Raw genomic sequence first — 26,706 nt, 5'->3', positions numbered from 1 at the left:
GCTTCGTTTTTGTAGTCATGGTGACCATACCACATGGCATTTACCATTTGGAAGAAGGCGATTTGCGAAGACCAAGAGAGCGTTTTGACTCTATTGCAATGCTTGTCAACGGGCGGAATGTGAAGAAAATGATTTTGAGGCAACGTCACTGTATACCGCGCGTAGGGACACATCCGACCGCGGGGATTGCTGAGAGACAAAGACGTTTATTCGTCCGCTTTAGGTTGCGACTAGAGGGCTGGCGCTGCTTGTACCCATTATGCGTATAACAATGCCGCTGCCCACAACGTACTTTCTTTCATAAAATAAAACAACTCTGGAGCTAAGGCTTTCCTGAGTCACACCTTATGTAGTGACGTGACTTGCGGGGCTGCTTTGAACTTCTCCGTAGTTCCACGGGCTGGGGTCCCGAAGGCTGTGGCCCCGTCGTTGTGGGGCTGTGGGAGCGGGTATACTCTCAGTTGCGACGAGGCTGTTGTACATCTTCGATCGCCACTATGTAGGATCAGGCTGCAGGGTCGTCTGTGACTACGACTGCTGTCGACCAGTGAGAGGTCCGAGAGTCGAACACGGAGACCGTTGACCCAGGGTGCAGACGCCCCAGACTTCTTGCACCTTGGTTGTTGTAGGTCTGTTTCCGCTGGCGCATCTCCTTAAGTCATGCTGTGGTGGCAATGTCTCAGGCTCAAAAAGCTTGCGGTGCGTAGGCAGCAATGTCCTTGTCCTTCCTCACTTCAGATGCTGGACCGGGGACTGCAGGAGCCTCTCCCTTGGCATGTTCCTCCATATCAACACGGCGCTGTAGATTTCTGCCGAGTCGTAGGGAGTCGCGCTCAGAAGCTTTTTTGCCCCTTGGATGGCTCGCTCAGCCATTGCGTTGGAACGGGGGTAGCGTGGACTTCATGCCGCGTGGATGATGTCACAGTGCTCCATGAATTCGGAAAACTTGTGGCTGTTAAACTGTGGCCCATTGTCACTGATCAGCTTGTTGGGAAGACCATGCGTAACGAAGACCTCTTCGCATAACTTTATGATAGCATCTGCCGTTGCGCGTTTCAAGCGTCGAAGTTCGAAATAAAACAAATAAAAGACCACGATTGTCAGATACTCTTCTCCTGCTTGGTGGAAAAGGTCCATGCCAACTGTCCGCCAGGGCAGATCTCGGACATCATGGCTCATCATCCGCAGCTGCTGGTTCCTGGGCTCGTGTTGTCTGCAAAGCGCACATCTTTTCGCATTCTCGTGGATGTCCGCTGATATTCCAGATCGAAAAATGGCGTCTCTGGCACGTTGTTTCATCTGTTATGTACCCACATGGACTGCATGCAGGATGTCTAGGACTTCGTTCCTCATGCTGCTGGTAAAGATCAGTCTGTTTGATCGAAAGAGGAGGTAGCCTTCCGAATGAATCTCATCACGGTACGGCCAGTAGGCTCGGATTTGTTAGGAAATGATATTTTTGTCCTCTGGCCCCTTCGTGCTTGCATACTCCCTCAGGGGGCGGAGATACTAATCTTGGTTCGTTGCCCGCTTGATCTGCGGAGGTCGTTCTGCAGAAACTGAAAACTCTTGGATCACGTTCAATTGGAAGTGTTCTTCCTCTGGTACCTTCCCTTTCAATGGAAACCGATACAGGGCGTCTGCGATGAACATTTCGTTTGCCGGCTTGTACTTTATTTCAAGTGAGTACTTCTGGAGAGTCAGGCGCATTCTTTGCAGACATGGCGGAAAGTGGTGAAGCGGTTTCAGAACATCGCATCCAAAGGGCGGTGGTCACTTTCCACCAGGATGCACGGCTGAGCGAATACGTAGTCGTAAAAGCGTGAGCAGCCATGCCCAATGGCTAGCATCTCCTTTTCAATTTGTGCATATCTTTTTTACAGTTCATTCAGTGAGCGAGAAGAGTTGGCCAGGGGGCGTCCATTGTGCATGATGACAGCTCCTAGTCCTCGTCGGCTAGCACCTACCTGCAACACAAGGGTCTGCGTCTTGTCGTAGTATGCCAGAACCGGTACCTGTGATAGGGCTGCCTGAAGACGCTCAACGATCTCTTGTTGGGAGTCGATCCAGACCCAAGCGTTGTCCATCTTCAGCGGGTCTCGTTGAGGTGCACTTAACTCCGACATGTTCGGGATAAACCTGGCAACGAATTTCATCATTCCCAAGAATGTCTTCAGTTCCTTTTCATCTTTTTTCTTTATTTCTGTCTGCGGATACCTGGCACCTGAGCTGCAAGGATGTCCTCTGCTCTGTTCGAGTCGATCGAGAGTCCTTTGTCGGTAGCAAAAAGCCGAGGTAGCGTACCACCGCTTTCAAGAAGTGGCATTTGGTCAGGTTCAGTTTGAGGTTTCCCTCTTGTTACCGTTGCAGGACAGTTTATAGACGTCTGTCGTGCTCTTCTTTTGTGAAACCCCACACCAGTATGTCGTCCATGACCACTTCGACGCCGTCGAGACCTTGGAGCACCTGGTGCATTGCTCTCTAGAAGACTTCTGGGGCAGCGGCAATTCCGAACGGCATCCGGAGGAATCTGTATCTTCCGTAAGGCGTGCTCATAATGCACAAATACGAGCTGGGCTTGTCAAGTCGAATTTGCCAAAATCCTGTGGCAGCGTCTAATGTAGAAAAGTACTTGGCAACCTCGATGTTTGTGACGATGTGCTCCAGCGTCGGCATGTGGCAATGCTCCCTCCTGAGCGCTTTGTTGAGGTCAACTGGGTCCAAGCATATTCTTATTTTGTTTTTCTTGACCACAACTACCATTTGGCTTGCCCCTTCAGCCAGCTGGGTGATGGGGGTTATCACTCCATTTGCTTCCATTCGACCGAGTTCAGCCTTAACCTTGTCACGGAGGGCCAGTACAACGCTACGGGCTGGCTTAACTACACCTTGTCATCCCTGGTGCAGTTTCATGTGGTACACCACCCCATGTAGTTTCCTTAGACTCTTGAACGTCTCTTTAAACGGTCATGCCGCTTCGTAGAGTTGGCCCTCTTCTGCCACTGTGGCCACAAGTTTAATGAGGCCTATCTTTTGGAACAGTTCACCACTGAAGGTTGCTTGCACCGGCCCTTGCACAACGAAAAACTCTGCCTGAGCAGCTCCGTGTTTGCTGGACACTTGCAGAGTTACCTTTCGGGCTGCTCTTTGTTCTGGCCGAAAAATATGTTCATTAGTGTGTTTCGTGACCCCACCTCCTTGTGTGTTATCGCCTTCAGTTGCTTGAGTGAAATCACTGAAGAGTTTGCTACTTTATCCAAGTTGCAAAATCACTGGCTTGCCTTCAATGTTGATCTCGGCTTTTCGAACTACCTTTTTGCGTGTAGCTCGACGAGACGGCACGTAAAAAGCACCTTTCTTCGCATTCGACGCTGTCAACGTTCCGGGTCTTCATCTGTCCGGCGCCTCTCTTGTTAGGCTTCTTTGATCGGTATACGCTCGTGAAGTGGCTGAGCTTCCCGGACTGCTTGCATTTCTCTTCATCTGCGGGGCAGGCTTACCCCCCATTCACACTGGAAGCGGATCTGCGTTCGCGAAGCGGTTGCGAAAGCGGTTGTATAAAGATCCAGTGCAATTGCACGCGCATTTGATGTCATCAAATGCGCGTGCAATTGTACTGAATCCTTATACAACCGCGTTCGCAACCGCTTTGCGAACGCGGATCCGCTTCCAGTGTGAATGAGCCCTTAGTTCTTGTGGTACGCGTAACCGCACTTCGCGCACGCTTTGTTATTCTGTACGAAGTTGCCCTCTTCAGTGCCGTCCTGGTGCTTGTCGGCATTGCCTTGGCCTACTTGGGTCGTTTTCTGTATCTCTTCTACCTGCTGCTTGCTTTCATCTCGCGTGCGACAAATCTTTCCGAGCTTGCGAAAATCTGGGTTCTCGTTGATCAGATGGCTCTGCAACCGCTTGTACTTTCTTATGCCTAGGATGATGCGGCTCTTGAACATCCGGAGCTGCCCGTACTCGCAGTTCCGGAAGAGCGTACGAAGCTCCGTGAGCCATTCATCGAAGCGTTTTCCCGACTTTTTGTCTCTCGTGCCGAAAACGAAGTCGTGGTACGCGAGGTTAACGACGGGCTTGCAGTGCTCCTCAAATCTTTCGAAAAGCTTGTCTACATCGTCGCGATCCGCTTCCGTTTCGAAATTGAACGTGCGGAAGATCCCCCGTTCCTCTTCGCCGATTACGACCAAAAACGTCGCCGCTTGAATTTCTTTAGGCTTCTTTGCGAGCCCTGTCGCAGTCGCTAGAGCTTGTGCTCACTCGGCCAAGGTTTGCATGCCACCCAAAGATGTTGAGACATATCCAGGGGCTTCGGGACTGGTAGCAGGGATGTCACGTTTCCCGGTGTCGCTGCTGTAGCCATTGTAGCGGCAGGGCTTTCCGGCTGTCCGGCGAAGGCTGACCGTCAGGCCTTTTAAGACTAGGCCTACTTCGATGGGTTCTTTGTGTCTTCTGACACCATGCAGACCGTGCGTAGGGACACACCCGAACGCGGTGATTGCTGTGAGACAGAGACATTTATTCGTGCGCTTTTTGTTGCGACTACAGAGGGCTGGCGGCACTACTTGTACCAGTAATTCGTATAACGATGCCGCTGGCCACAGCTTCTAGGACCACTCAATTGTCAAACAGACATAGAGCCTGCTCTGATAAAGTGGCCCCGATCCGTACTCGAGAACCGAGCTAATGAGGATCACACCGCCGTCATTTCTCCCGCAGCGGCAACACGAGGAACTGCATGGAGTACTGCTTTCGACAGCGTCCGCTGTTACTTCTATTTTGGGCTTAATCGGCCATTTCGGCGCCAAAAACAGATTCGGGGGAAGCGGTTTCAGGGGTCGTCTCCCAAGCAGACGCGCCGCGAATTACAAACGAATTTGGGATGCGCCAAGGTCGTGACGCGCTATCTGAAATCACCGCGGAGACATGGTTGTATAAAAACAATTTTAATAGTGCCGCAAAAACTTGCCAACGAAAAATTTTAGAAAACAACACGCGGCCGTCATTTTGTGCCATACTCTAATAAAAGTTACTAAAAAATAGGGTTTTTTTTTCGTTTGTTTTTACGCAAGAACATGCTTTCTGAAAGCGCAAGGTGACCACAGAAAAGTAAAAGATTAGGAGTGACGCTGTTTTATTTACCTCGGTCTCGGTGGGCGCCAGCGGCCCAGGTTTCAACCGTGAGTTTCCCAGCTGAGTGCCTTAGTAACGTTGGTTTGAGGTGGAAACCTAGGGGAAGCCTAATGCTTCGACGAGTTTTACTCGAAAAACATGTTTCTTGGCTATTTGGTGGCCGCTTCTGTTTACTTAAACGTAGGGATAAAGTATAAAACTTATGTGCGCACTCTGCGAGTGTGTGTGAGTGTTTCTCTTGAAACGCTCGGAAAGCGTGAAAAAGAAAAACATCGACAACGACAAGATGTACAAGCACATGCTCGGAGATAGTGAAATTTCCGAGCTGGTCGAGAACCAGATACTCAAGAGTGCTTTTTAGGCGAACGTTCGACAAGCTGTTCCGGCAGGAATTGCTCGCCAAGATGCAGGCAGTCCAGGAGTAAAACCTCATGAAGATCGCGTCCGCGTCGAACAACTTTAAAAAAAAAACAAAAAAACTTTGGGTGTGATCAATTTTTGCTTATAGCTTTGGAACTTTGTAAAGGTGCTATCAAAAGGTTATCACTGTAAAAGCAACTATAATAAGGCGTGCCTCGAGCACGGTTTTCTCCATAAATTGAAATAAGGGTTGGTGTTTAAATTTCTAGGTTGGGGGGGGGGGGGCATTTAGAACAAAGGAGTTGTTGCGAATCAGGGGGGTGTCTTCTGAAAAACAAGGGGGGTGTAAGACTTCCACCCCCACCCCCCTCCCCTAGAGGATATGTAGGGATATCACTGGCCTGGACCATCTTGATTCAAGAAGTAAACTATTTCAATGCAATCAGGGAACGTGTTTGACACACATGCAGGGGCTTATTCGGAGTAATTTAACCTATGTGTCACGCAGGCTTATGGAGATAAAGATGTGATCTTGCCACCCTTGACTTACCGCCATAAATACTTGTAGCGAGTTCAGCTGCATTAAACTTCATCGCAATGAGATGTCTTGTCCTGCGCTACTTGAACATAGCGCCGCTTCGTCGAAAAGGTGCAATATTTCAGTTCTGAGCGATATCCCTCATAACCCCGTATGCCGGCAAGAATTATGGTCGAAAAATTAAAACAATAAAATTGAGACATCTAATGTTCATATCCTCCGCTTCTTTTTTTTTAACAAGGCTTGTGGAGGGGCGGGTGAGGGGGGGGGGGGGGGCTTATTTCAGGTAAATCCTATTTGATAGCTGCTGATAAATGTATGAGATTTTGTTTTCTTACGATCGTTATTAGAATAAAGGTTTTCAAAAATCGTCTTATCGAATTATGAGCTAGATATAAGAAACAACCTGAATTGCACTACCGTATTTTTCGGTCTATAGCCCGTCCCTGCTGAATGGTCCGCGAAGGCCGATTTCCTTGGATGGTCCACAGACGGTGCATAGCCCGCACTTGGTGCCCAACCAGAGTGTAAAAATGATCATACACAGCACATCTTGACAAATGTCAGCTGTATTAGTGTTCACAAAGGAGCTTCTATCATACATAAATCACCAATAATATAGCAGGGGCGTTCCAAAAACGTTTTTTAAAGAAAGGGAAACCCTATATTTACTTTGAGGGGGGGGCGGGGGTGGTAAGTGACAGTTCATTTTTAGATGCGTCGCTAGTCTTAGAAAAGTGGTAGTCCTTGAATAGTAATAATATTCTTTTATCGAGGGAAATTAGAGTAACGCATACTCTAAAAAAACCGTGCTCCTATACTATCCCGCACAATACTTGGACACGGAAAGTAAATCAACGACTTACGGTGGCAGCTCGGCAAATTATGACGATGCCGAAGCATATCTTTACACCAAGAAGCGAAGTCTGAGTTGTGATATTAAGGAATGCAAGGCGTGGACATTTCGCATTGCTTAATGTCAAAACTCAAGGTGCGATTTTCGGTCTAAACATATGTTTCGGCATCGTCATTCACTCAGCTGCCTCTGTAAGTTGCGGTGATTGCCTCTTCGAGTGTTGTGCGAGAAAGTAGACGCACGTTTTTTAGAGCGCAGCTCTTAGGGGCCCGTTTCCGGCTTGAATGGCGTCGCCGTCGCCGTCGGCGTAACCGCGAGGTCACGTGACCCCCCAAGGTCACGTGACCGCCAAGTCACATGACCGCCTGAGGTCACGTGACTTACCAAGGTAAAAAGACCCCCCCCCCCCCCCCCCGCCGAGGTCACGTGACCCCCTGAGGGGACATGACCCTCCAAGGTCACGTGACCCCGAGGTCACGTGACAACCTAGGTCATCTGACCGCCTGAGGTCACGTGACTTCCGGGTGTCACGTGCCCCTCAGGTCACGTGACCCCCGGAAGTCACGTGACCTCCGAAAGTCACGTGACCCTCTAAAGTCACGTGACCCCTGAGGCCACGTGACCCCCTGAAGTCACCTGAACCCCCTGAGGTCACGTGGTTCCCCTGAGGTCACGTGACCCTTCGAGGTCCCGTGACCTAAAGGAGTCACCTATCTTTCAGTACGCTCCCATCCTCCTCCTCAAGAGTTGCGCTCCAACCAGCGTTACAGGGAGTTGTAAACGGCTTTTATTTTTTTAGAGTGTATAGTTCGTCCCTGTGGATGTACGCACCGGGTGAATTTGGAACTTTTAAACATGTATACTCCGCGGACTATACACCAGAAAATACGGTGCGTTAAAGTTTCAAACAAATATAATAACTACTTACCAGCAATGTCAAGCCCATGTGTAATTTCATGACCTATAGACATCCCAATAGCTCCCATGTTGATTGATCTGAAGAATACAAAAAAAAAGATTAGACGCACATCTGGAAACACATTTATGCTTTGTTATGAAAGATTGACATCATGCAGAGTTTTAGGATGTGACATTGAAGTAAATATGTTTTTGTTACTAACTTCAAGAACTTCTAAGAGGGCCCTCACAGGCATGGTGTTTCGAAGAATGGTGTGAAATCCAATGCTCTAAGAGTACATAACAAGACTGTTTTGACTTTTTGTCTCTGCAGCCCACATCACTATTCAGTGATGATGTAAATAAAATTGATTGATTGATTGATTGACCGTTCTCACAATTACTTCCGAAGACGCTGCCTCGGTCGCTCCCAACAGGCATTTGAGAAGGTGCCGCTTCATAGCATTTTTGTATTTTAAATTTAACGTTATTGTCACGTGAATAGAATAGTTTAAAACCCGTAATGTTCGCGAGCCCTTAACTTTTGCGAAATTGAAAATTTTGCGAAATTTAAGGGCACGCGAAAATTTCGGGCCTTAACAGTTTCAAAACAAGCGTCTGGAATTCGCGATATTTAGTTGCCGCGTTAATGTCCTTTGTAACAGATTCGCGAAAAGGAGGGGACGCAAATATGAAGAGTTTTACAGTACACGGTACGCGGCAAAGGCATAAAGCATATTGGAATTGTGACGTTGTAAGGTCCCCATCGTATTGTTAAACTATATAAAAAAAAAGATGCAGGACACGTGATTTATGTGAACTGTTCTTTAAATGTCTTTGTTTCGGCGCTTACTGTATACGATGCTTTAGCTAACTTGTCCCAGTTATTTAGAAAAAGCTGTTACACATATTGGACAAATGCTGTGTTAACAGTCCCATTGAGCAAGTCAATTCACTTTTATGGTGTGCCAAACTGGCTACTTAATACAAATGAATTAACAAGCTTTCTAGGTAATAATACGCTTGCAAACCTTCCCACACGAAAGTTGTAGAGAGCGTCGAGAAAGTTCTCAATATGTGAGTTACATAAAAATAGCATTTGTGCACTTAATTTTTGTAGTTTTCGAGAAGAAAAATAAGGCACGCAACATTTAAAAGCATGTTAGGTTACTGTACCCTCAAGCGAACAGCAATATTAGTGCTCTTAGACAAGTGAGGTATTTCGAATCTCGCGCGCTTCCTTGAAGGCTAAAGGAAAAATAGACACCCCAGGACCACCTTAGTGGATACGACACATTGGGGTTGTGAGAATCAGCCGCGCTATCTCGTGAAGGGGCACAAGAATGAGACCCACACTCGTGCTCGTAGGTTACGTTTTTTTTTTTTTTTTGCTCGTGTGCCCCGGTGTATGCGTGAACTGATGGTGCTCGTGATGGCTAGCGCTAGATTCATGTGTTAAGGCCACGGTGGAATTAATACATTTTTGTGATGACTCTGTGCCCGATGCGGCGATCACATCATGTTCGGCACACCCAGCGTGCTTCACTCGCACGGGGATAGATGGCGCTCAACTATAAAGGGGCTTGGGAAGGCTTGTATAGAGGGTTTGTGAAGGAAATTATGCATTCTTTACTCTGTCCCTGTGTACTGTATGATGAAATGATGAATTTATGTTGCGCATTAGCACCGATTGCCATTTCCCCCGTGCGGTTGCTGTGTTTTAAATGAAAACCTTCCGATGATGAATCAACTTGACAAAATACTGGTATAAATATAAAGCTTCCCGACACAATCTGCTGCGTTTTCAATAATTTAGAGTAATTTGAAATAACTCAGTTAAACAGCTGGGTCGTGCTCGCATATTTTGTCCGACAATGTTTGGTAACAGTTCCGTAAATTGTTTACGCACATTACGTGGCTTTATCCGGGTCGGGGGATTTTTCCCAACCTGCTCCTGCCTTCTTATAAAAAAAATTTAATATTGTTACATAGTGGGGAATAAATAATTATTTACATCCCCAGAAAGACATTACAAATGATTTATACATACGATGTCAACTGGTGCTATGGTACATCGAACCCATGTCAGTAGAAAACATTTTTATTTATGATGACATAGAGACTAAAATGAGGACACAGTGACTGAAAGTCAAGCAGTAGTAGCGGTTATAAGACATAGATCACTTTTCATCTATACACTCACAATATTTTGTCACCCCGTCTTACACGTAAAAAGATACCTGAGAAAAAGTTTTGCTTTAAATAGTATACAGAGGCTGAATTCACTGCATACTACCAAATTACGCATTTTCCTACATCCCGTGTTTCTCGCCCACGCATTTAAACTAAAACGAGCACTGCTTTGCAGATTTCTTCTTTTCTTGAGCTTCTTTATTCCTACTCACGGTAATAGGGTTACAGTGTTGTCGCATTCGCATGCTGATGTGGTGGTGGAGGAACTAGGCAATTGTTTCTTTGTGTTCAGCGCTTTAAAACGTTATTGCGAATGTTTCAAGAACACTGCCGATTGCGCCCCTGTAGATAGTATAGTGAGTTTTATTTCTACGAATTACTGTTCCGCTTTTATTCCTGTGGTTGGAAAAGGTTCCTGTTGGGGTGCATAAGGCCTGCTTTGTTCTTCGCGTTTGTCAGTGCTGCTTCAGCAGAAATGTTCTTGTCGATGCTGAAAGCTGATCGACATAGAGGGCAGCCTGTAGATTTTTTTTTTAATTTTCACACTCAAAAATCCAGTTACATAATATAGTATGCCGTCCACACACTTGCTTACTTCAGCCTTTTCTGTCCAGACATCTTCGGATTCCCATTCTTTGACAGAAATTTGACTGTCAAGCTTGACCTTCACTTAATCAACGAAATGAGGAGACAACGGGCTTTTGTAAGTTCTGATCAGGGCTCTGAGATCTGACACGTCAAGCAGGCACGAAGCCAGGGGAGGGGCATGCGGCCCGGGCCCCCCCTCCCCCCTAAATTTTTCATTTTGCTGGGACCTCCTCTCCCCCCTCCCCCTCATACAGCATTTTTTCATGAGCCCCCCCCCCCCCCCCCCTCTCCCCATCAACTTTACAGTTGCCGAACTTCGGAGGCTTCAGGATAGAGTAAATGCACAAGGTGGAAGAAATACCCCGAATTGCCGTTGAAACGAAGCACGTCTTTTCCATTCGTATAGCATAACTTCTTCGGACTAAGGCTCACCTTCGTACACGATGGTGGCACCTGTCATCGACACAGCACCAAAGCAAAACACGAGGCCAGCCGCTGGCCGCACACCACCACCAGACCGCGAAAAAGCGAGCTCACTCCGCCGGCGACACCGTGGTCGCCGAGGAGGGACCTCATACCCATGGTGCTCATAGCTCAGCGCCCTCCGCGGTGGCGCGGAACTAACTACTCCTGGTTTGAGGCTATCGCCCAACACGATCTGGTCGCTCGCTTCCCGCGTGAAGAGCGGCCAGAGCCATCACCTAAATGTATTTCTTCCACCATGGTTAAGGCATAGCCTCCTCTATACTGACAATGCCTGGCAGGTCGCCACGAGACGCGGCTGCCGAAATTGAGAACAGAGAACGGCAGATCACGGATGAGAAAAGAGCAACGTGACAGGCGCGCCGCTGCGGCGAGACGCCGAAACACACTTCTCCCGAGGGATGGGATATCCGCTCGTGCTCCTCGGGTTCCTCGCGCTACCGCTTCTTTTCTCGTCGGGTTTGAGACGCATGTTTCGGGTCCTCGCCGCTGCAAAAGCTGTTCGTTGACGAGTAGGTTCCCCCAGAAATTCTCTGCGCTACCAGATCCTCGCGCTCCAAATCTGCAACCGGGCACTCTATGGCTCCGTCGTCGAACTGCCAGGCATTGTGAGTATAGAGGAGGCTATGGTTAAGGAAGTTGAGATGATGGGTCGGTCACGAGAGGTTTTTTGTGCTTAGGCAGTTCGGAAGATACCTCGATTGTAAATAGAGGACTTTTCTTCTCTTGGTCAAGTCTGGCAAACTAGTTTCGAGTGGTGATTATCTACAGCCTTCGTCATCCGGTCCTGATAACGCAATCCTTAGTAAAAATAATCTTCTATACTGGGGTGTCTTTCGAACGCTCTACAGTTTTTTGTATTAAAGGGTTAGCACGCTAATTAACGTTTTAAAAAGTTAGCTAATTAATTTGTGTTAATTAGCCAGTTTGACTTATCACAAGATATATCTTCACTTGCTTCATAGGACTGCAAAGAATACTGCGTTGGTTCGACACGCGTAGCGTGAACCGATTTTGTTTTAAGCCTTGGGACAAGCCGGTTGAAACGCCCAGAGTATAACGAATTGAGCTAATATCCATGGTCCATTTTCATCTTAACTGCTGTCACGCACTGGACGCACTCCTTTCTCGCACTGTGCTCTCTCGAGCAACTGTTGTATCATGCGACAGAAACAATAAATAATATACATTTCCAACGATGATTAAAAAAAGATCCGTCGCAAGACGCGTGGACTAAATGAAGAGTGGCCAGTGTGAAATGGAGTTGGAGCCGCAGTCGAAATCGCAAAAGTTCAGAGTGCCGCAGAAAAGAAATAGAAAAGAGGAGCTACTTTTAATAAGAAACGGTACCGAATAAACTGCCATTTCCCAAAGCGGAAAGGTATAATTCTCGAGTACAACAAATAACACCAAGGGTCAGAACGTTTCTTCAACCGCTAAGCAAAAATGAGTGCATGGTTCGCTAGTCAGCCACGGCCCCTAAAGCCGGTTATGCGTATGCAGTTCGAAATAATTTAGAGAGAAATAAACGAAACACGGTCACAGGACACATCTCTGTGTCAAAAAGCAGTCCCCCTGTGTGTACGTCGGATAGTACAAAGCTGCCAAGACTGAGCTTTTTTTTAAATTCTAGAACTCTCGTCTTGTGGACACAGGAGGGGAAGATTGCCCCGTTTACCAGGGAGTAGGGAGCCGCACTTGGACCTACGACAAGCCGCATGCGGCTCGCGAACCGCCGTTTGTCAGCCCCTAGACTAGATTAGGCATGATATTGAGTAGCCCAAGTAAAATTCATAAAATGTATGCCATGGGGTGACATGTTGACGAGAATTAACCAAATATAGCAAGATTATGAAGGCTGTTATTCAACTCAATGCCAAATGGTGCCCAAGGAAAGGGTGACAGAAAACTATCAATGCACTGCCTTCGGTCTTCCATAAAAATTTTGCAAACTCCTTCATTCAAGCTAGCCATAACCAGAATATGATGTCACGTAAGCTCGAAAAAAAAAGATTGCCCAGGCAAAATATATTTTGCATTAACCTAAAAGTAAGGTACGAATCTGATCTAGTGTCCTTTTGAATGCCTTCTCTATAAAAAAAGGTACTAACAGAGTGCCTACGCGTGCCACCGATCCTTGGGGGATGTCGATACTCATCGCAGGTAAATTGTCCGTCTTTCGATTAATTAAAGCGTCGGTAAAAAAATCTCGGCTATTTTTAAATGGCTGGCGTGTCCTGGGTAAGTACCCTAATGAAAGTATATTCTTTCGCAGTTTATATAGGGCATTCTTGAAAATAGACTTTAATCGGGCCATATTCGTCGAATCCTGCTAGCATTCATAATGTAAAGCAAAAGTTTCACTTAACACAAATCACTGAGCGCTACCACATCGCCTCTGAAGTTCGTTCCCACAAAATTATGCTTAAAATGCAGAATTTAAGATATGATAGTTTAAAACCATTTAGCAGACATTAAACCATAGGTTCGTGGAGTGAAGAACCTTTGTTTTTATCAATATCCCAAGTACTTTCGAGAAGGCGGATTGGGTGTTTAGGTCACGTGGTGTCAATTTCCCCGCTAAATTTAACGGGAAAACCAAATTCGTGTGGAGGCCATGTGACGTAAATTTCTTTGCTAAATTTAGTAGGAAAGTTGTGTTGACCTGCCAAGTATGGTTAGGTCACTTGACGTGAATTTCCTTGCTAGATTTGGCGGGGAAACTGTAGGTGTTTAGGTCACGTAACATAAATTTTCCAGCCAAATTTAGAGGAAGAACTGAGTTGGTGTATACGTCACGTGACGTCAGGTCACGTGGCATCAATATCCCCCAGACATTGGCGGGAAAACGTAATTGGTGTAGAAATCACGTGAGATCTGATAACGTGACTTGAGGTCACGTGATCAGACTTAAACACCAATTTAGTTTCCCCACGAAATTGAGCGAGAAATTCACTCTGGACGGATTGACCAAAAAAAACTTGGGGATTAGGGGTTCCGTTAAGCGTTTCATGCTTTAAAACACACTTATCGTCTCTGCTTATTCAGTGCTCTTTGACCCACAGTATATTTCTCTCAGGAAAAATAAGTGGACGTATCTTTCAAGCGATTCGGTTATCCATATAAACACGGCGAGCTGATTTTCAGGAACTTGAGAACTTCAACGGGATATTTACTTGTCTCCGACCAAATCAATTCAATTGTTTCCATAATCGCGTCAAGGAGGACGGCGTTTTCCAGATAGTAAAATATAGTTGTGTTGACAACATTTGTGGATTTCGAATATTGAATAAAAAAGATGTCCGATCGGTCATATGTTTAGTTTAAAAGAAAAATCTTGGGAGGAAATCACATACAGGTCAGATTCTGCTCTTGGGAATCTAGGTCCTTCATTTTCCACCGTGAGTTTTTGGGTTTCGATGTTCGAGAATGGGCGGAGGCACACAAGTGACGAACCACATTCAAGACGTTCAAAAACGACTGCCACGCAAGAAATTGTAAACCAAATCTATAAAATGTTCTAGGAACTCGCCGAATATAAGTGCGTAAAATTATGAAACCTGTGAGGGAGCGTTTATGAACGAGTAGTTTTTACTTACTCTTCCGTGTTTTCGACGTACACAGATAAATAAAATATTTACCCCCGAGGCAGATTTCTCCGAATCGGTGAAAACCGAAAAATGCCAAATTTGAGTTGTCCTTGAAGTGGGAAAAAGGCCAGCTTTTCGGGAAAAAACGTTCTACCTTACTTTTTTTAATTTGTTTCCTTCTCATTGACCCGGAACACAACCGCACTGAACTATTATTATATATAATTTATACTAACGTTATATAATTTATACCATAATATATGATTTAAACTAACGTAGAAATTATACTATTTTTTTAGTAATCAGACAGTCGCTTTACAACACAAGCCCCACAAACATCGATTTTTCTCCGGCATTGAAATTAGACACCAAAAAACACCGACTCAAAGGAGAGATACTGTAGCGGTACGTTCCCGGCGGGACCGCCGGAGGTTTTTAACAGACGTGTTCGTCTAAAGTTTATGAATACCACAAGAACATAAAAGACATTGGTTGAATAGAAAAAAAAATGAAGGACGAACAAGAAAAAGGAGGTGGCCCGAGCAGAGAAGGAACGACCGCATCCACGAGCTAGGGAGCTGATCAGCACCGGTTCCAGGTTCAGACTCTTTCGATGAAGTAAAATGTTTTAGTTACGTTTCTCGGCTGTTTTGTACAGTACTTGACCCGTACGCGGGGTGAACAGTCAGGAACGCTATAATATAAACACCAATAAATAACCCCCGAATTTCAAGAAAATTACATAACGAACACACGGAACCCTTCTTATAGTTTAGATACTAAGATAAAAGTTGCCTTTATGCAATGTGGGTGTCGCATCTCCTCAATCCGGTGCAAATTAGCTGGATTTAGCAATTTCGCTGGATGAGCAAGGATTGACAGAACTGAAGTTCAAAATTCTTCCATATCCACCACACTTGCTTGAGTTGGCTTCCTCGTACTTAAACCTGGCCCCGAGATTTATAACATTTCTGACTGGTGAAAACATTGGGCCAAATGAAAGAGGCCATCGAGGCTGCCGAGTATTTTTTGGGAACCTAGACGAAAGTCACTTTTCAAAGAGAATGGAGAATCTGGAGAAACATTGGACCGAGTATGTTGTGTTTTGAGGGATATAGGATTAAAAATAAAGCATAACTTAATTAAGATTTAGTTGGCTTTCATACTAATTTCGGATACTTTCCAATATACGCTCAAATTGTTTGTATGTATTTTTTGTTATTTTTGTATTTATGCAACTGTGTGCGGTGTTCCGCGTATTATGTACTCATTGCACTGCAATGCGCATTCCACAATCAAGTCGCGAGGAAAACAAAGGCGAACGAATGCTGCCTCCCTAAAAAGCGTCAACATCAATATTTGTTTTACCAATCTCGAATGGTTGTCTTTTCAGTTATAATTACATTTACCACATTGTTGGTGCAGTGGCCGACACGTTTTCGTATTATAGAAAACCATTTATAGAACACACTCGATTGAATTTTTAAAACCACTTACGAAGGTATACCGTCTTCAAACATTGGCGGCTGAAGTATTCCAGCAGGGAAGACTGAAATAAAGGAGGTATGTTTGACCTAAGTATTCAGCAACGAGAACCATTGATGCACTAAGTAAATAGTGATCTTTAACATCCTCACAAATACTAAAGAAATAACATTTTTGGAAAGAAAAATGCAAATGATCTGTAGTGAATGTAGGAGATGGATGCAAAAGGATGTGTAGTGAATTCAGAGGGGCATTCAGAAAGTTCATGCAATCCCTGCATGCATTATGAGGTGTCTAAAACTCTCCGCTATGAATGTCTTTTCTTTTTTCTGATTTCAGTTTTGTTTTATAAGAAAACGTTCTGTTCCGTTTGAGCTCAGGAACGAAGAAATAATGGTCAGTAACGGTTCCTAACACTTGGTGTTCACGTGCAAAAAAAAAATCATAATAAAAGTAAGAAAAAAAGAAACGTTTGTTTTTATATAAGGTAGGTCGCCAGAATGCTTTAGCAAGTGCTCAGTTATTACAAAATGTTAAATTGAAGAATGCGGGGGAACAACACCGCGAGGAAGAATGACTCAAGGAGCTGTCGATGATCGCAGAAGAAGCACGTCATTAAGTGTACCCGGTGAATTGGATTACCTCCGTTCAAATCATGTAACTGTCAGCGCCGAGAACGCCTGCTCCGCATTGACCTGTGTGGCTGGTACTCAAGATCTACATGTGCTCGCGTTTACAGTTCCGGTTTGCGTTTCATTCGTTTTTCCCTAGATGTCAATACATTCGTGCTTTTTCAAAGGCGTCGCACCATATCCAGCACTTCCAGCAAGCATGCCATGTCCAGTCAGCCTCCCTCACTTGTCGAATAAAGCTGAGCGTGAGCCTCATTTGTTTTTTTTTTTTCTGTAAAACGCTTTGCGAGCATATTCTGCTTCCTCTGACGTCTGCCACCTACCACCGGCTGTCACCTTCCTCGTTGTGTGGAGAGAATACTGAAGTACCTGTACATTTTCCATAAAAAAAAAAAAAAAAAAAGAATCGCTAAGTTTTTTGGTTTGACTCCGGAACAAGATAATAAATAACGTTTTGATCACATTTTATTCCCGTCCAAAAATATTGTTTTTGTTCTTTTTTTTCTTTTGACACACGGTTATTTATATAAAACAACGAATAAGGGAATTTAGAACATAATTTACAGCAAAGTTTTATCTGAAAAAGTTAGAAGCAAAAGTAAACTGAACATTTAAAGGTTAAAAGTAAACAACTTACGAATAATTGTTGAGCGCAAACATTGCATTGAATATTTGAAAGGATACCGGTAGTCTCCAGTGTTGCAAATCATTGTAGGAGTGAATAATGACTAAATTAAACTTTCCGTTTAGTGAGAAACATAGAACATAGTAAATATGCATTATACCTTATACTGCCAAAGTATTGCTTTTATGAACGGATCTTGTTTAACGGAACTACAATATCTCAGGTATCAAATGTGAAAAAAATCTCCCTTTTGTTTTTGCAAAATATTTCCGGCGGAAGAACGACCTTTCGGGGCTTCGCTTACTCTTTGTTCCAAGTCACAAGTGAACATTTAACCTAATTGGGTACATTAGATAAGCAAAAGGTTAACCCATATTTTAATAATAAAGTTAATCGAATCAATTAAGTGTAACGTTTATAACTACTGAAACATCGAAAACGCGTAAATCTAAGAAACGTTTATCGGTAGTCCCGGGCAGTGATTCAACCGAAGAGATTCCCGGAATCTCCTAGTGTCAGTCAAAAAGAACGAGTAGTTTGCTTTGGCGGTCGAGTTCGTCTACGATCCTTCAACTAGCTAAAACCAGTCATTTAATATTGCATCCACAGTAAATAAATAAAAAAAAAAAACAAGTCGATGTCACGGGCACAAGCTGAGCCAGTTGCCTCATTGCTTATGAATGGGGCCAGCTGAACACGAAAAACACACAAAGAAAATATAACATTCGCACCGCTGGACTAGTAACTTTTAATAACGCCCCTTTTTTCTGCTAATCCTTGATTCCGCTTTCCTTTTTCTTTACACTAACTTACATTTTTTAATTCTTTACATTGATTTAGGTTTTCGTTTTCTTGACACTTAATTTGGAATTTCATTTCCTGCAACGCATTGACCTTTCTGCTGTCGGAATGTTCCCATTCCTTCTCTTTTGTCTTTTTTTAAGCGATCTTCCTCGTCTTCTACCTTTGCCTGGAACTCAGGTCACTCCACAGGAAAATCTTCTCTGAGTTGTGTAGTGCAACAGAAGGGGTACTAACACAGTCCTCGCCTCTTTCTTGGATGGCTAGGGCTTCCAGCAGTTCACGGGCGAGTCGATTTTTATGTTGCCCCACGATGTTGATGTTGCACGACGCTGCCTCGCATTAGCATGCGCGACAATGGGCTGCAAGGTGCCCTGTTGCTGTCAACTTTTGTAGAGATGTGGCATGTCCCCTGGTTTCATCATTAATAGAGTTCCCTGTCTGCCCAATATAACACCTCCCAGATGTGAATGGGATGTTACCATCATCATCATCGTTATTTATTATACCTTGAAGGCCCCGGGGGCATTATACAACGGAGTGAACACTTCAAAAGACAAACAAATAACACAACTTTTTATCAACAGAAACACGATGTAATCTAGTTTAGGGTTAGAAATAATAAGCTAATGGCTGCAGGAAAGTTCTTAGTGTCAGCTAAGGAAACAATTACGTCAGGCAGTCAGTTCCAGTCGTCAATTCCCAATGGTGAAACTAGACATTTGGTGAGTGACAGTTGACAACGATATTGGATTGAGTTTACAAGAATGGTCGAGACGAGGGAAAATGCTGCAAGGAGGCGATAGCAAACTTTGTCTGAGATGACTGTTGTAATAAAAGACTCGATGAATAAGAGAAAGACGAGACACCCCGCGCTAATGACAAAGGGTGTCAAGGTTAGCTGATTGGCGAAATCCTGATATGTTTTCGTTAGGGGGATAGCCGGAATAAATAAAACGGAGGGCTCTGCTTTGAACGACATCCAGGCTGTTAGTTAGCCTGGATGCCGTTCAATGGCCAGGATGACCATATGAAAGAAGCGACTTTAGTTCTGACTAAAGTAGTATAAGCTAGTTGTTTTAGTGGGGATGGAACTTCTAAAAGATCTAAAACTATGCGTATCAAACAGAAGAGAAGGAATGAACATTCCGACAGCAGAAAGGTCAATGCGTTACAGGAAAAGAAATTCCGAATTTGGTTTGTCGTCCTCGAGAAAGAAAAGTACGCAGAAAGAGCCGATTGAGTCGTCGCAGAAAATTTCATTCCAGTGGATCAAAAGAGAAATGCATCAATAAAAAAAGTCATCCTGAAGATACTAGAAAATAACCAGCTAGACAGTCTTGTCACAAAAATCAAAGCAACGAAGAATAACCGTGTGTCGGTATTTTTCTCTGCCAAGACTCACAAACAGGGAGTTCCGTTCCGGGCAATTGCATCAGAAAGAAATACTTGGCAAGCACAAGTGTCAACATTTCTGGCCAAACAACTGTCTTAAGTGTAGGTACAAGACCCTTTCAAGATTTCGAACTCAAAAAGTGTGATCTCCTTTCTGCAGGAAAATGGTTCTAACATTGCCTCTGTATTTTCCCTAGACACAAAAGATGTGTATTATTCCATCCCCATTGCAGGCCTCCTAGGCCTGAAATGGGGATGGCGACGGTGGTGTCCTATCAAGATCGGCAGTATATGCAAAAAGGAGTGGATGCATCGAGTCTCGAGTGGCTCCTTACCTCAGCGATGTGTTCCTCGTAACATGCGGACTTGCTATCCAACGAAGCATGAAAGATCCCCGGATTGAAGTCATCTACCGCTACGTTGATGATTTCGTAATACTTTGTAACCCGGAGTTAGTAGAACAAGATAACGGTTGCCGCGAGTATGCCATGAGATGCTTTCAACAGAGCTGCTTAGGACTTGAGTTCACTCAGGAACTACCCGAAAACAAATCTATCAGATTCCTTGATCTTCCCTTCGATTTAAAGGTGGCCACGTCTGCTGGCGGTACCAAGCTCGGTCCTGCAAAGGGTGTCTTCCGTTGGAATCCGGACACTCAAAGAACGTGAAACGTGGGTTAGCCACGACAGCACTAACATCTACCTTAAAGAAGTCATGTGAACACCCGATCCGGAAGTGTTTTGACACTCAGATATCTAGGCCACTTGATTCTGGGTATCCGGAAACACTACTGGTATCAATATGCGAAAAAATCTCCCAGAGTTGAAGCGCGGACAGGAAGGCATCGAGTGAACAAAGAAAAATACTGGAAATTCCATAGTGGTAGCACCTTACCTCCATGGCATCACTCATCGGCTAAAAAAGATCGCAGGCCGGCAAGGGGTCTAAGTGATAAGCTCCGCGCTGAACAAGATGTATTCTACTTGCGGCCGGGTAAACGAAAACAAACGTAGGCACCGAGAAGCACGTAACATCGCACACAAAACAATAAACAAGGTACGCCGAATGTCAAAAAGAAGTAATTTATAACATTTCATTAACATCTGGAAGGTGTTATATTATGCAGACAGGGCGCTGTTTTAATGATAGAACCAGAGAACATGCCAAATCTCTGCGAAACTTGACAGCAGCAGACACCTTGCAGCCCATTGTCGTGGATGCCAATGCGAGGCAGTGTTGTGCAACATCAAAATCGTGGTGCGACATAAACATCAACTCGTCCGTGAAGTGCTGGGAGCCCTAGCCATCGAAAAAAAGGCGAGGACTGTGGTAGTGCCCCTTCCCTTGCACTACACAACTCAACGGAGATTTTTCTCCGGAATAACGTGAGTTTCAGGCAAAGGTAGCAGAAAAGAAAGATCGCTTAAAAAAGACAGAAGAGATGGAATAAGAACATTCCGACAGCAGAAAGGTCGATGCGTTGTAGAAAAATAAATTCAGAACTAAGTGTAAAGAAAACGAAGACCTAAATCAATTGTGAAGATTTAAACCATTTTAAGATAGTGTAAAGAAAAAAAACCATCATCAAGGATTAGCAGAAAACAAAGAGGCATTATTATTGTTGCTGTTCCAGTGGTGCCATAGTTATCATATTATCTCTGTGTGCTTTTCATGTGCAGCTGACCCCATTCGCAAGTCGATATCATCTGCATACATTTTGATAAAGCGTTTGATAGGGTACCACACAGAAATCTATCAAAATCAAATTTCTTTGGACTACGTCAGATTATTATTAACTGAGTACGACTTACTATTCTAAACCAGGGGTCTTTACGCTTCTTGACTAAAGGGCCGTATTAGGCATCTTCCACGCTCATCAGCATGAAGAACAAAAAGTTATTATAAACGAAGAAAAACTAAAATAATAAACCCAACTAAGAATTTAAGCAGGAAAGTGAATTCTAAAGCAAGTACAAAAATTAAAAACCTAAGTTGGATGAATACACTTATTTCAGTTTGAAATTTAATAGTTAGTTAGTTATGAAGTTACACAACAATTATGACCACGAAAATTCGCCAAACATTAACCAAAACGCGTGGAAACTTTCGCAAATTCGCGCAGTGCAAAAGACCAATGAAATGAATAAAACTAATGCTAGCACGATGTACATAAGAACACCACGGCATTTTACATAGTTACAAAATTGAAACATGAAGCCTGAAACTAAGAATGGTGACACTGGTGATGAAAATTTTCAATCGTGGCGAAAGAACCCCGTTAAAATGCAGTTACTTTCAGGTCAAACGTCTTCAGGACGATTGTACTACCCGTTCAACAGCAAACTCTCCGTAAAAACTAACATCACTAAATATATATCTTGACCGTTTAGAGGAATCGCGCTACACGTGTAATATAAAAATACACTTTGTAAAGTTTTTATATGCCCATATTTCTAAGAAGCTTCCTTGTGGTTCGATATTTCTATGGTGACAAAGAGCTGGAAATAGTGTAAGATTTCAAGTATCTCGGGGCTACTTTCCCAGCAGATTTGAAGCGGAGTAAACGCATTGATACCACCTGCTTAAGAACATAGAGGAATGTATGCTTGCTAATGAAGAAATTAAAGCACGCAACCAGATAAGTTAAAACTGGCTCGTATGGAACATACATAAACCCCACCTTAGGAGACAGTTGTGACATATGGTACCCTTATACCAAAATATTGATAAATTGATAAAAAAGAGGGTGCAAAGGCAATCTTTCCGGTTTATTCACTCCAACTACACGAGAATGACACCTTGAACGGAAACGCTCCAATCGAGCAATCTACAACCATTTCAGACAAGGCGAAAAATCCAACGCTTAAAATAACTTTTTTTAAATTATTAACCGCAAGTTTAATTTTACTCCAAATATATATATTCGCCCAGCAGGTAAGAAGGGTCAGGCAGATTACACTAATCCAAAACAATCCAAACGTCCTACAGTCGAAGCGACCTTTTCAAGCGATACTATTTTTTTTATAAGACCGATTGAAGCCAGGAGCCGACTGCGGAACAAGATCGTCTATGTAGAAACGGCACCCCAGCCTTTGAACTTTAATCACTCTGCTGTTAACCTGTTAGAGTGACAAACTTGTGCTGCGTACGTGTTGATATGTTTTAATTGCCAACCGCTCCCTGCATTGATGTGTGTATGTTTGTAACGGATACTCTCTGAGCAATGTCACTCAAGAGAATGTTGATAGTGTTTTCAAATAAATAAATAAAGACAAAATATAGAGCTACTCTAAGGTGCTCCTGCATAGCTTCAGTCTCGTTTCGATTGGTTTACTAGGCAAACTCACAGCGCAATAAAATATTCATTTGAGAGATTCCTTAACAACGTGATCTAGTGTACCGTGATTACTCTTTTGAGCCTAAGGAAGGAAAAGGGAAAATTCAAAATGGATTTCTACTGCTCTGGAATTTATTCTTCGTTTGAGTACTTACGGATCTCGTTAATGAATTCACCGTAAAAAGCATTTGCCACTCCCACACCTTTGGACCACCTGGATAATTTCATAAAAGAATTGTAACTCTCTACAATAGTAACAAATAAATTAAAGAAAACAAGCATTGACAATACTCACTCATCTTCTTTCTTATATGGTTTTCGTAAACTTAGAAGTTTTAGAATGTGGCTATTTAGATTCAGGCCGTTCAGAACATTCAGAAATGAATGGTTTAAAGAAACTGCAGGCACCTATAAAAAAAAACATAATTATAATTTGCATGATGCATGATGTATGATGCAAGATCCTTCTTGAGCTTATAAAGGAGGCATTTGTGAAATGTGTACTGCGTATGAAATTAGGTTTTCCCGTTTACTTGGCATCAGGTGCGAACTGTGAACCGGGTGTGAATTATGCAGCAGGTGCGTACAATTCAAGGAAAACATTGGGTTTTTTAACCAGAATTTGCCTTGAGCAGACTATCCACTGTGAGTCTACTCAAGCCTGAAGATAGGGTGTGATTTATGCAGCAGGTGCGTACAATTCAAGGAAAACATCTTTTTTAACCAGAATTTACCTTGAGCAGACTATCCACTGTGAGACTACTCAAGCCTGAAAATAGGGTGTGATTTATGCAGCGGGTGCGTACAATTCAAGGAAAACATTTTTTTAAACCAGAATTTACCTTGAGCAGACTATCCACTGTGAGACTACTCAAGCCTGAAAATAGGGTGTGATTTATGCAGCGGGTGCGTACAATTCAAGGAAAACATTTTTTTAAACCAGAATTTGCCTTGAGCGGACTATCCACTGAGAGACTACTCAAGTCTGAAGATAGGGTGCTCACATATTGCATATCTAAAGATAATTACGTTAAATTCACTTTGCCTTCGACTCAAGTGTTTATTTATTTCAACTGTACTCTTTTAAAGTTCAGTGTTGTTGATGAAAACCCTCTATATTCGGCCAGCCGCATGTACAGGGTGCTTGGTTTTGAACTCGAACATATATTTTTATAAAAAGGAGGTGAGGGCTAGGTGAGTGCCGGTCTTCGCCCTGTTTTTATCAAGCAGGACAAAAAGTAGATGAGGGAATAATCGTCATGATACGTTGGCTCAATAACTATATATTTTTTTAAAATTAATTTTAAATATTGGTTTAAGGAAATACGTTTAAATTGCAGTATTGACGGAAATTATTATTACAGGACAGAACGATGGATAGGTGTAGCAGTACTACATAAGTTTTTTAGGATTTAAGTTATCAACTTTCACGTTTTTATTCCAATTTAAAATTGTCCGCAAAAAGGGTGCCGCAGCTCTGCCGACACTGTCGCTTGGAAGAGTGACGCAGTCGTTTCAGTCACGTTTTCACTATCTCAGCAGTGTGTTCCTGGTCGGTGCGCCGACGACACGTGTCGACGTGACCGAAACGACCACGTCAGTCTACTAAGCGTCAATCTGGGCAGGGCTGACGCCCATTTTGCTACTGCACCTTTACATTTTTTTATTGATCTTTCCTTTGAGAGCTATTGCCGTCACTAGGATATATACGTAAAGCCCCTCGATTGTGTTTGCTTTTATCTTGCAGGTAGCGTCAAACACGCCAGCGCACAAGGCTCGTTTCTCAAGCCGCCCTTGGAGGCGAATGGCGGCGGAGCACCCTCTCGTGGCACGTGTCTTGTGCGTTTCCACAATTGTTGGCAGTACTGGTAAAAACGCCTTTATCAAGGGGCGTTAGATATACGAAATGCGCAGAGTCATCTACTAGGCGCGAGAAGATCTAGATCCGCCATCTTGGTAGAGTCAAGAAATGCTGCTGGACGGGTTCGTGCGCGCTGGTATGTGCTCCGCGATTTTCTTTTTCTTCCGGCTAGACGTCATGAAATGGCTGTGTCCCTCTCTGCAAGCAAGGTGGCGCCAACGGCGGCAATAGGAACAAGGTATGTGTCAGAAATGTATCGTTTATTCGTTTATTATATTTATCCGAGCCCTTGAGCAGTTTGCACGAGGAAACCACCGTCGGGTTTTCCTTTTTATTTTGGCAGTTGAAATCATATCGCTAAAAACTACGTATGTTTTGAAAATAACTCTTTGGGGGAACTAAAATGGGTGGTGAAACTGCGTTCTTTAATTTGCTGTTCGAAAAAACGCATAAAGGCGCCGGTGTCATGCTCGTACTAGCAGTCTCGTGCACAAAAGGATGCTATCTATCGCTAATATAATGCACTGTAGGAAAGGGCACGGCTGTTTTCAACGTACAGGATTTGTGTGTATCGGGGACTGCAACCTTGCAGGAGGTAACTGTGATGGCGCAAACCTTTTAACTTCCTTCTCTACTGCGATGCATTCGCAACGAGTGCTTTAAATCGCGGCGAATTTCTGATAGTGAATCATTCTATTGCTTGTAAGCTTCTTTGTTACACTTCGGTTACTGCGAAGGTACTGCTCTAACCTACATAAAGCCTCACTCACAGCAAGGTGCGAGCCCCGTTGTGAGCAAACGTTCCCTAATGATTTTACCGTTTCTCGTCTTTGCAACTTGTCAGTGCACTGAAGTGCCACTATGACGTCCTAAGTGCAAATAAACTACAAAAACGTCTACAGTGCCGCCTTTGCAGCGGCTGCGACGCTTCTGAAAGTGTCTTCTCTGCGCGAGTTTTCATGCACACAACGAATTTTGCGAAGCCAAGTTCTCAAACTTGTCCTTTCGCGTGCGCAAAACACAATTTGTAAAATGGGAAGTACAGTAAAAAGGTGTGGACGTGCCTCGGAAGTAAATGTGGCGACTCAAATCTGAGGTAGGATGCTCCCGATTTTAAACGAACACGCATAGAAGCGAAATGTTCATAAATGATGTGTTGCTTCCAAAACACACTTTCAGCAAGTTTAACGTCCTTGGCCCACGTTCATATGCAACAGTAGTTACATACCTTGAATCGCAGACCTGTGTCGACACCGATGAGGGCCGCGTGCACGCTCCGAAGGCAAAACACGTTCGACTTTCTCTGCTGGCGAGACGACGTCGCTGTCGACGCGCACAAGTTGCGAGCGTGTCGTCATAAAGGCCACGTATAGCTTTTACATTTTTTCGCCGCATGCTATCGTTTGACTTCGTAAAATTCCATCGTTGCGTCAATCCTCCGGCGGGCTACATGGTTCATGAACGCGCTGAAGCGGCTCTCCGACTCTCCGAGTTCGGCTTAACAAAGATGGCCGATATGAAGCATGCGCGGAATATTGCGAGGCGTGCGAGCAATTTCGGCCATCTCCTCTAATGCCGTTGCAACATGACCCTAAAAAGTAATAACTGAAAAGTTCACGAACGGATTTTAGTTTAAATAGCCTGCTTAGCATGACGACTTTCCTTTCAACTAATGTCACCCAAGCTTCATAAATACATTGTAAAGAGGGCATGTGTCTAACTCTCACTCGGTTTAAAGAGACAGTTGGAATTAAAATTAAACACCCTGTATACAAAATATCAGAAAAATGCAGCCTATAGGTTGTATTCTATATCTATGCAACCTCGGTATATATCAAGACTAGAACGCCTGAAAATACCTGGAACACAGAAACAAATCTCACCACAGTATGAAAGATTATTATTCTGTAATCGACGTAATATAACTTA

General features: G+C 43.9%; 1 protein-coding gene across 1 annotated transcript in view; it reads right to left on the bottom strand.

Moving 5' to 3' along the window:
- The window catches only part of LOC115324099 (neprilysin-1-like), a 147,239-nt gene that overhangs the window by 29,166 nt on the left and 91,367 nt on the right, over positions 1 to 26,706 (bottom strand). The window contains exons 11-14 of the mRNA XM_042288341.1: positions 23,212 to 23,324; positions 23,072 to 23,130; positions 16,139 to 16,190; positions 7,815 to 7,886 (exon numbers count right to left, since the gene is read on the bottom strand). Coding sequence (XP_042144275.1) covers positions 7,815 to 7,886; positions 16,139 to 16,190; positions 23,072 to 23,130; positions 23,212 to 23,324 — 296 coding nt within the window. The remainder of the gene's footprint in view (positions 1 to 7,814; positions 7,887 to 16,138; positions 16,191 to 23,071; positions 23,131 to 23,211; positions 23,325 to 26,706) is intronic.

Source organism: Ixodes scapularis, unplaced genomic scaffold (genome assembly GCF_016920785.2).
Source record: "Ixodes scapularis isolate PalLabHiFi unplaced genomic scaffold, ASM1692078v2 ptg001946l_1___fragment_3__unscaffolded, whole genome shotgun sequence".
In the NCBI taxonomy this organism is placed as follows: domain Eukaryota; kingdom Metazoa; phylum Arthropoda; class Arachnida; order Ixodida; family Ixodidae; genus Ixodes; species Ixodes scapularis.
Note: the sequence above shows the minus strand (reverse complement) of the source record. Positions and strands in the feature narration are given on the sequence as shown.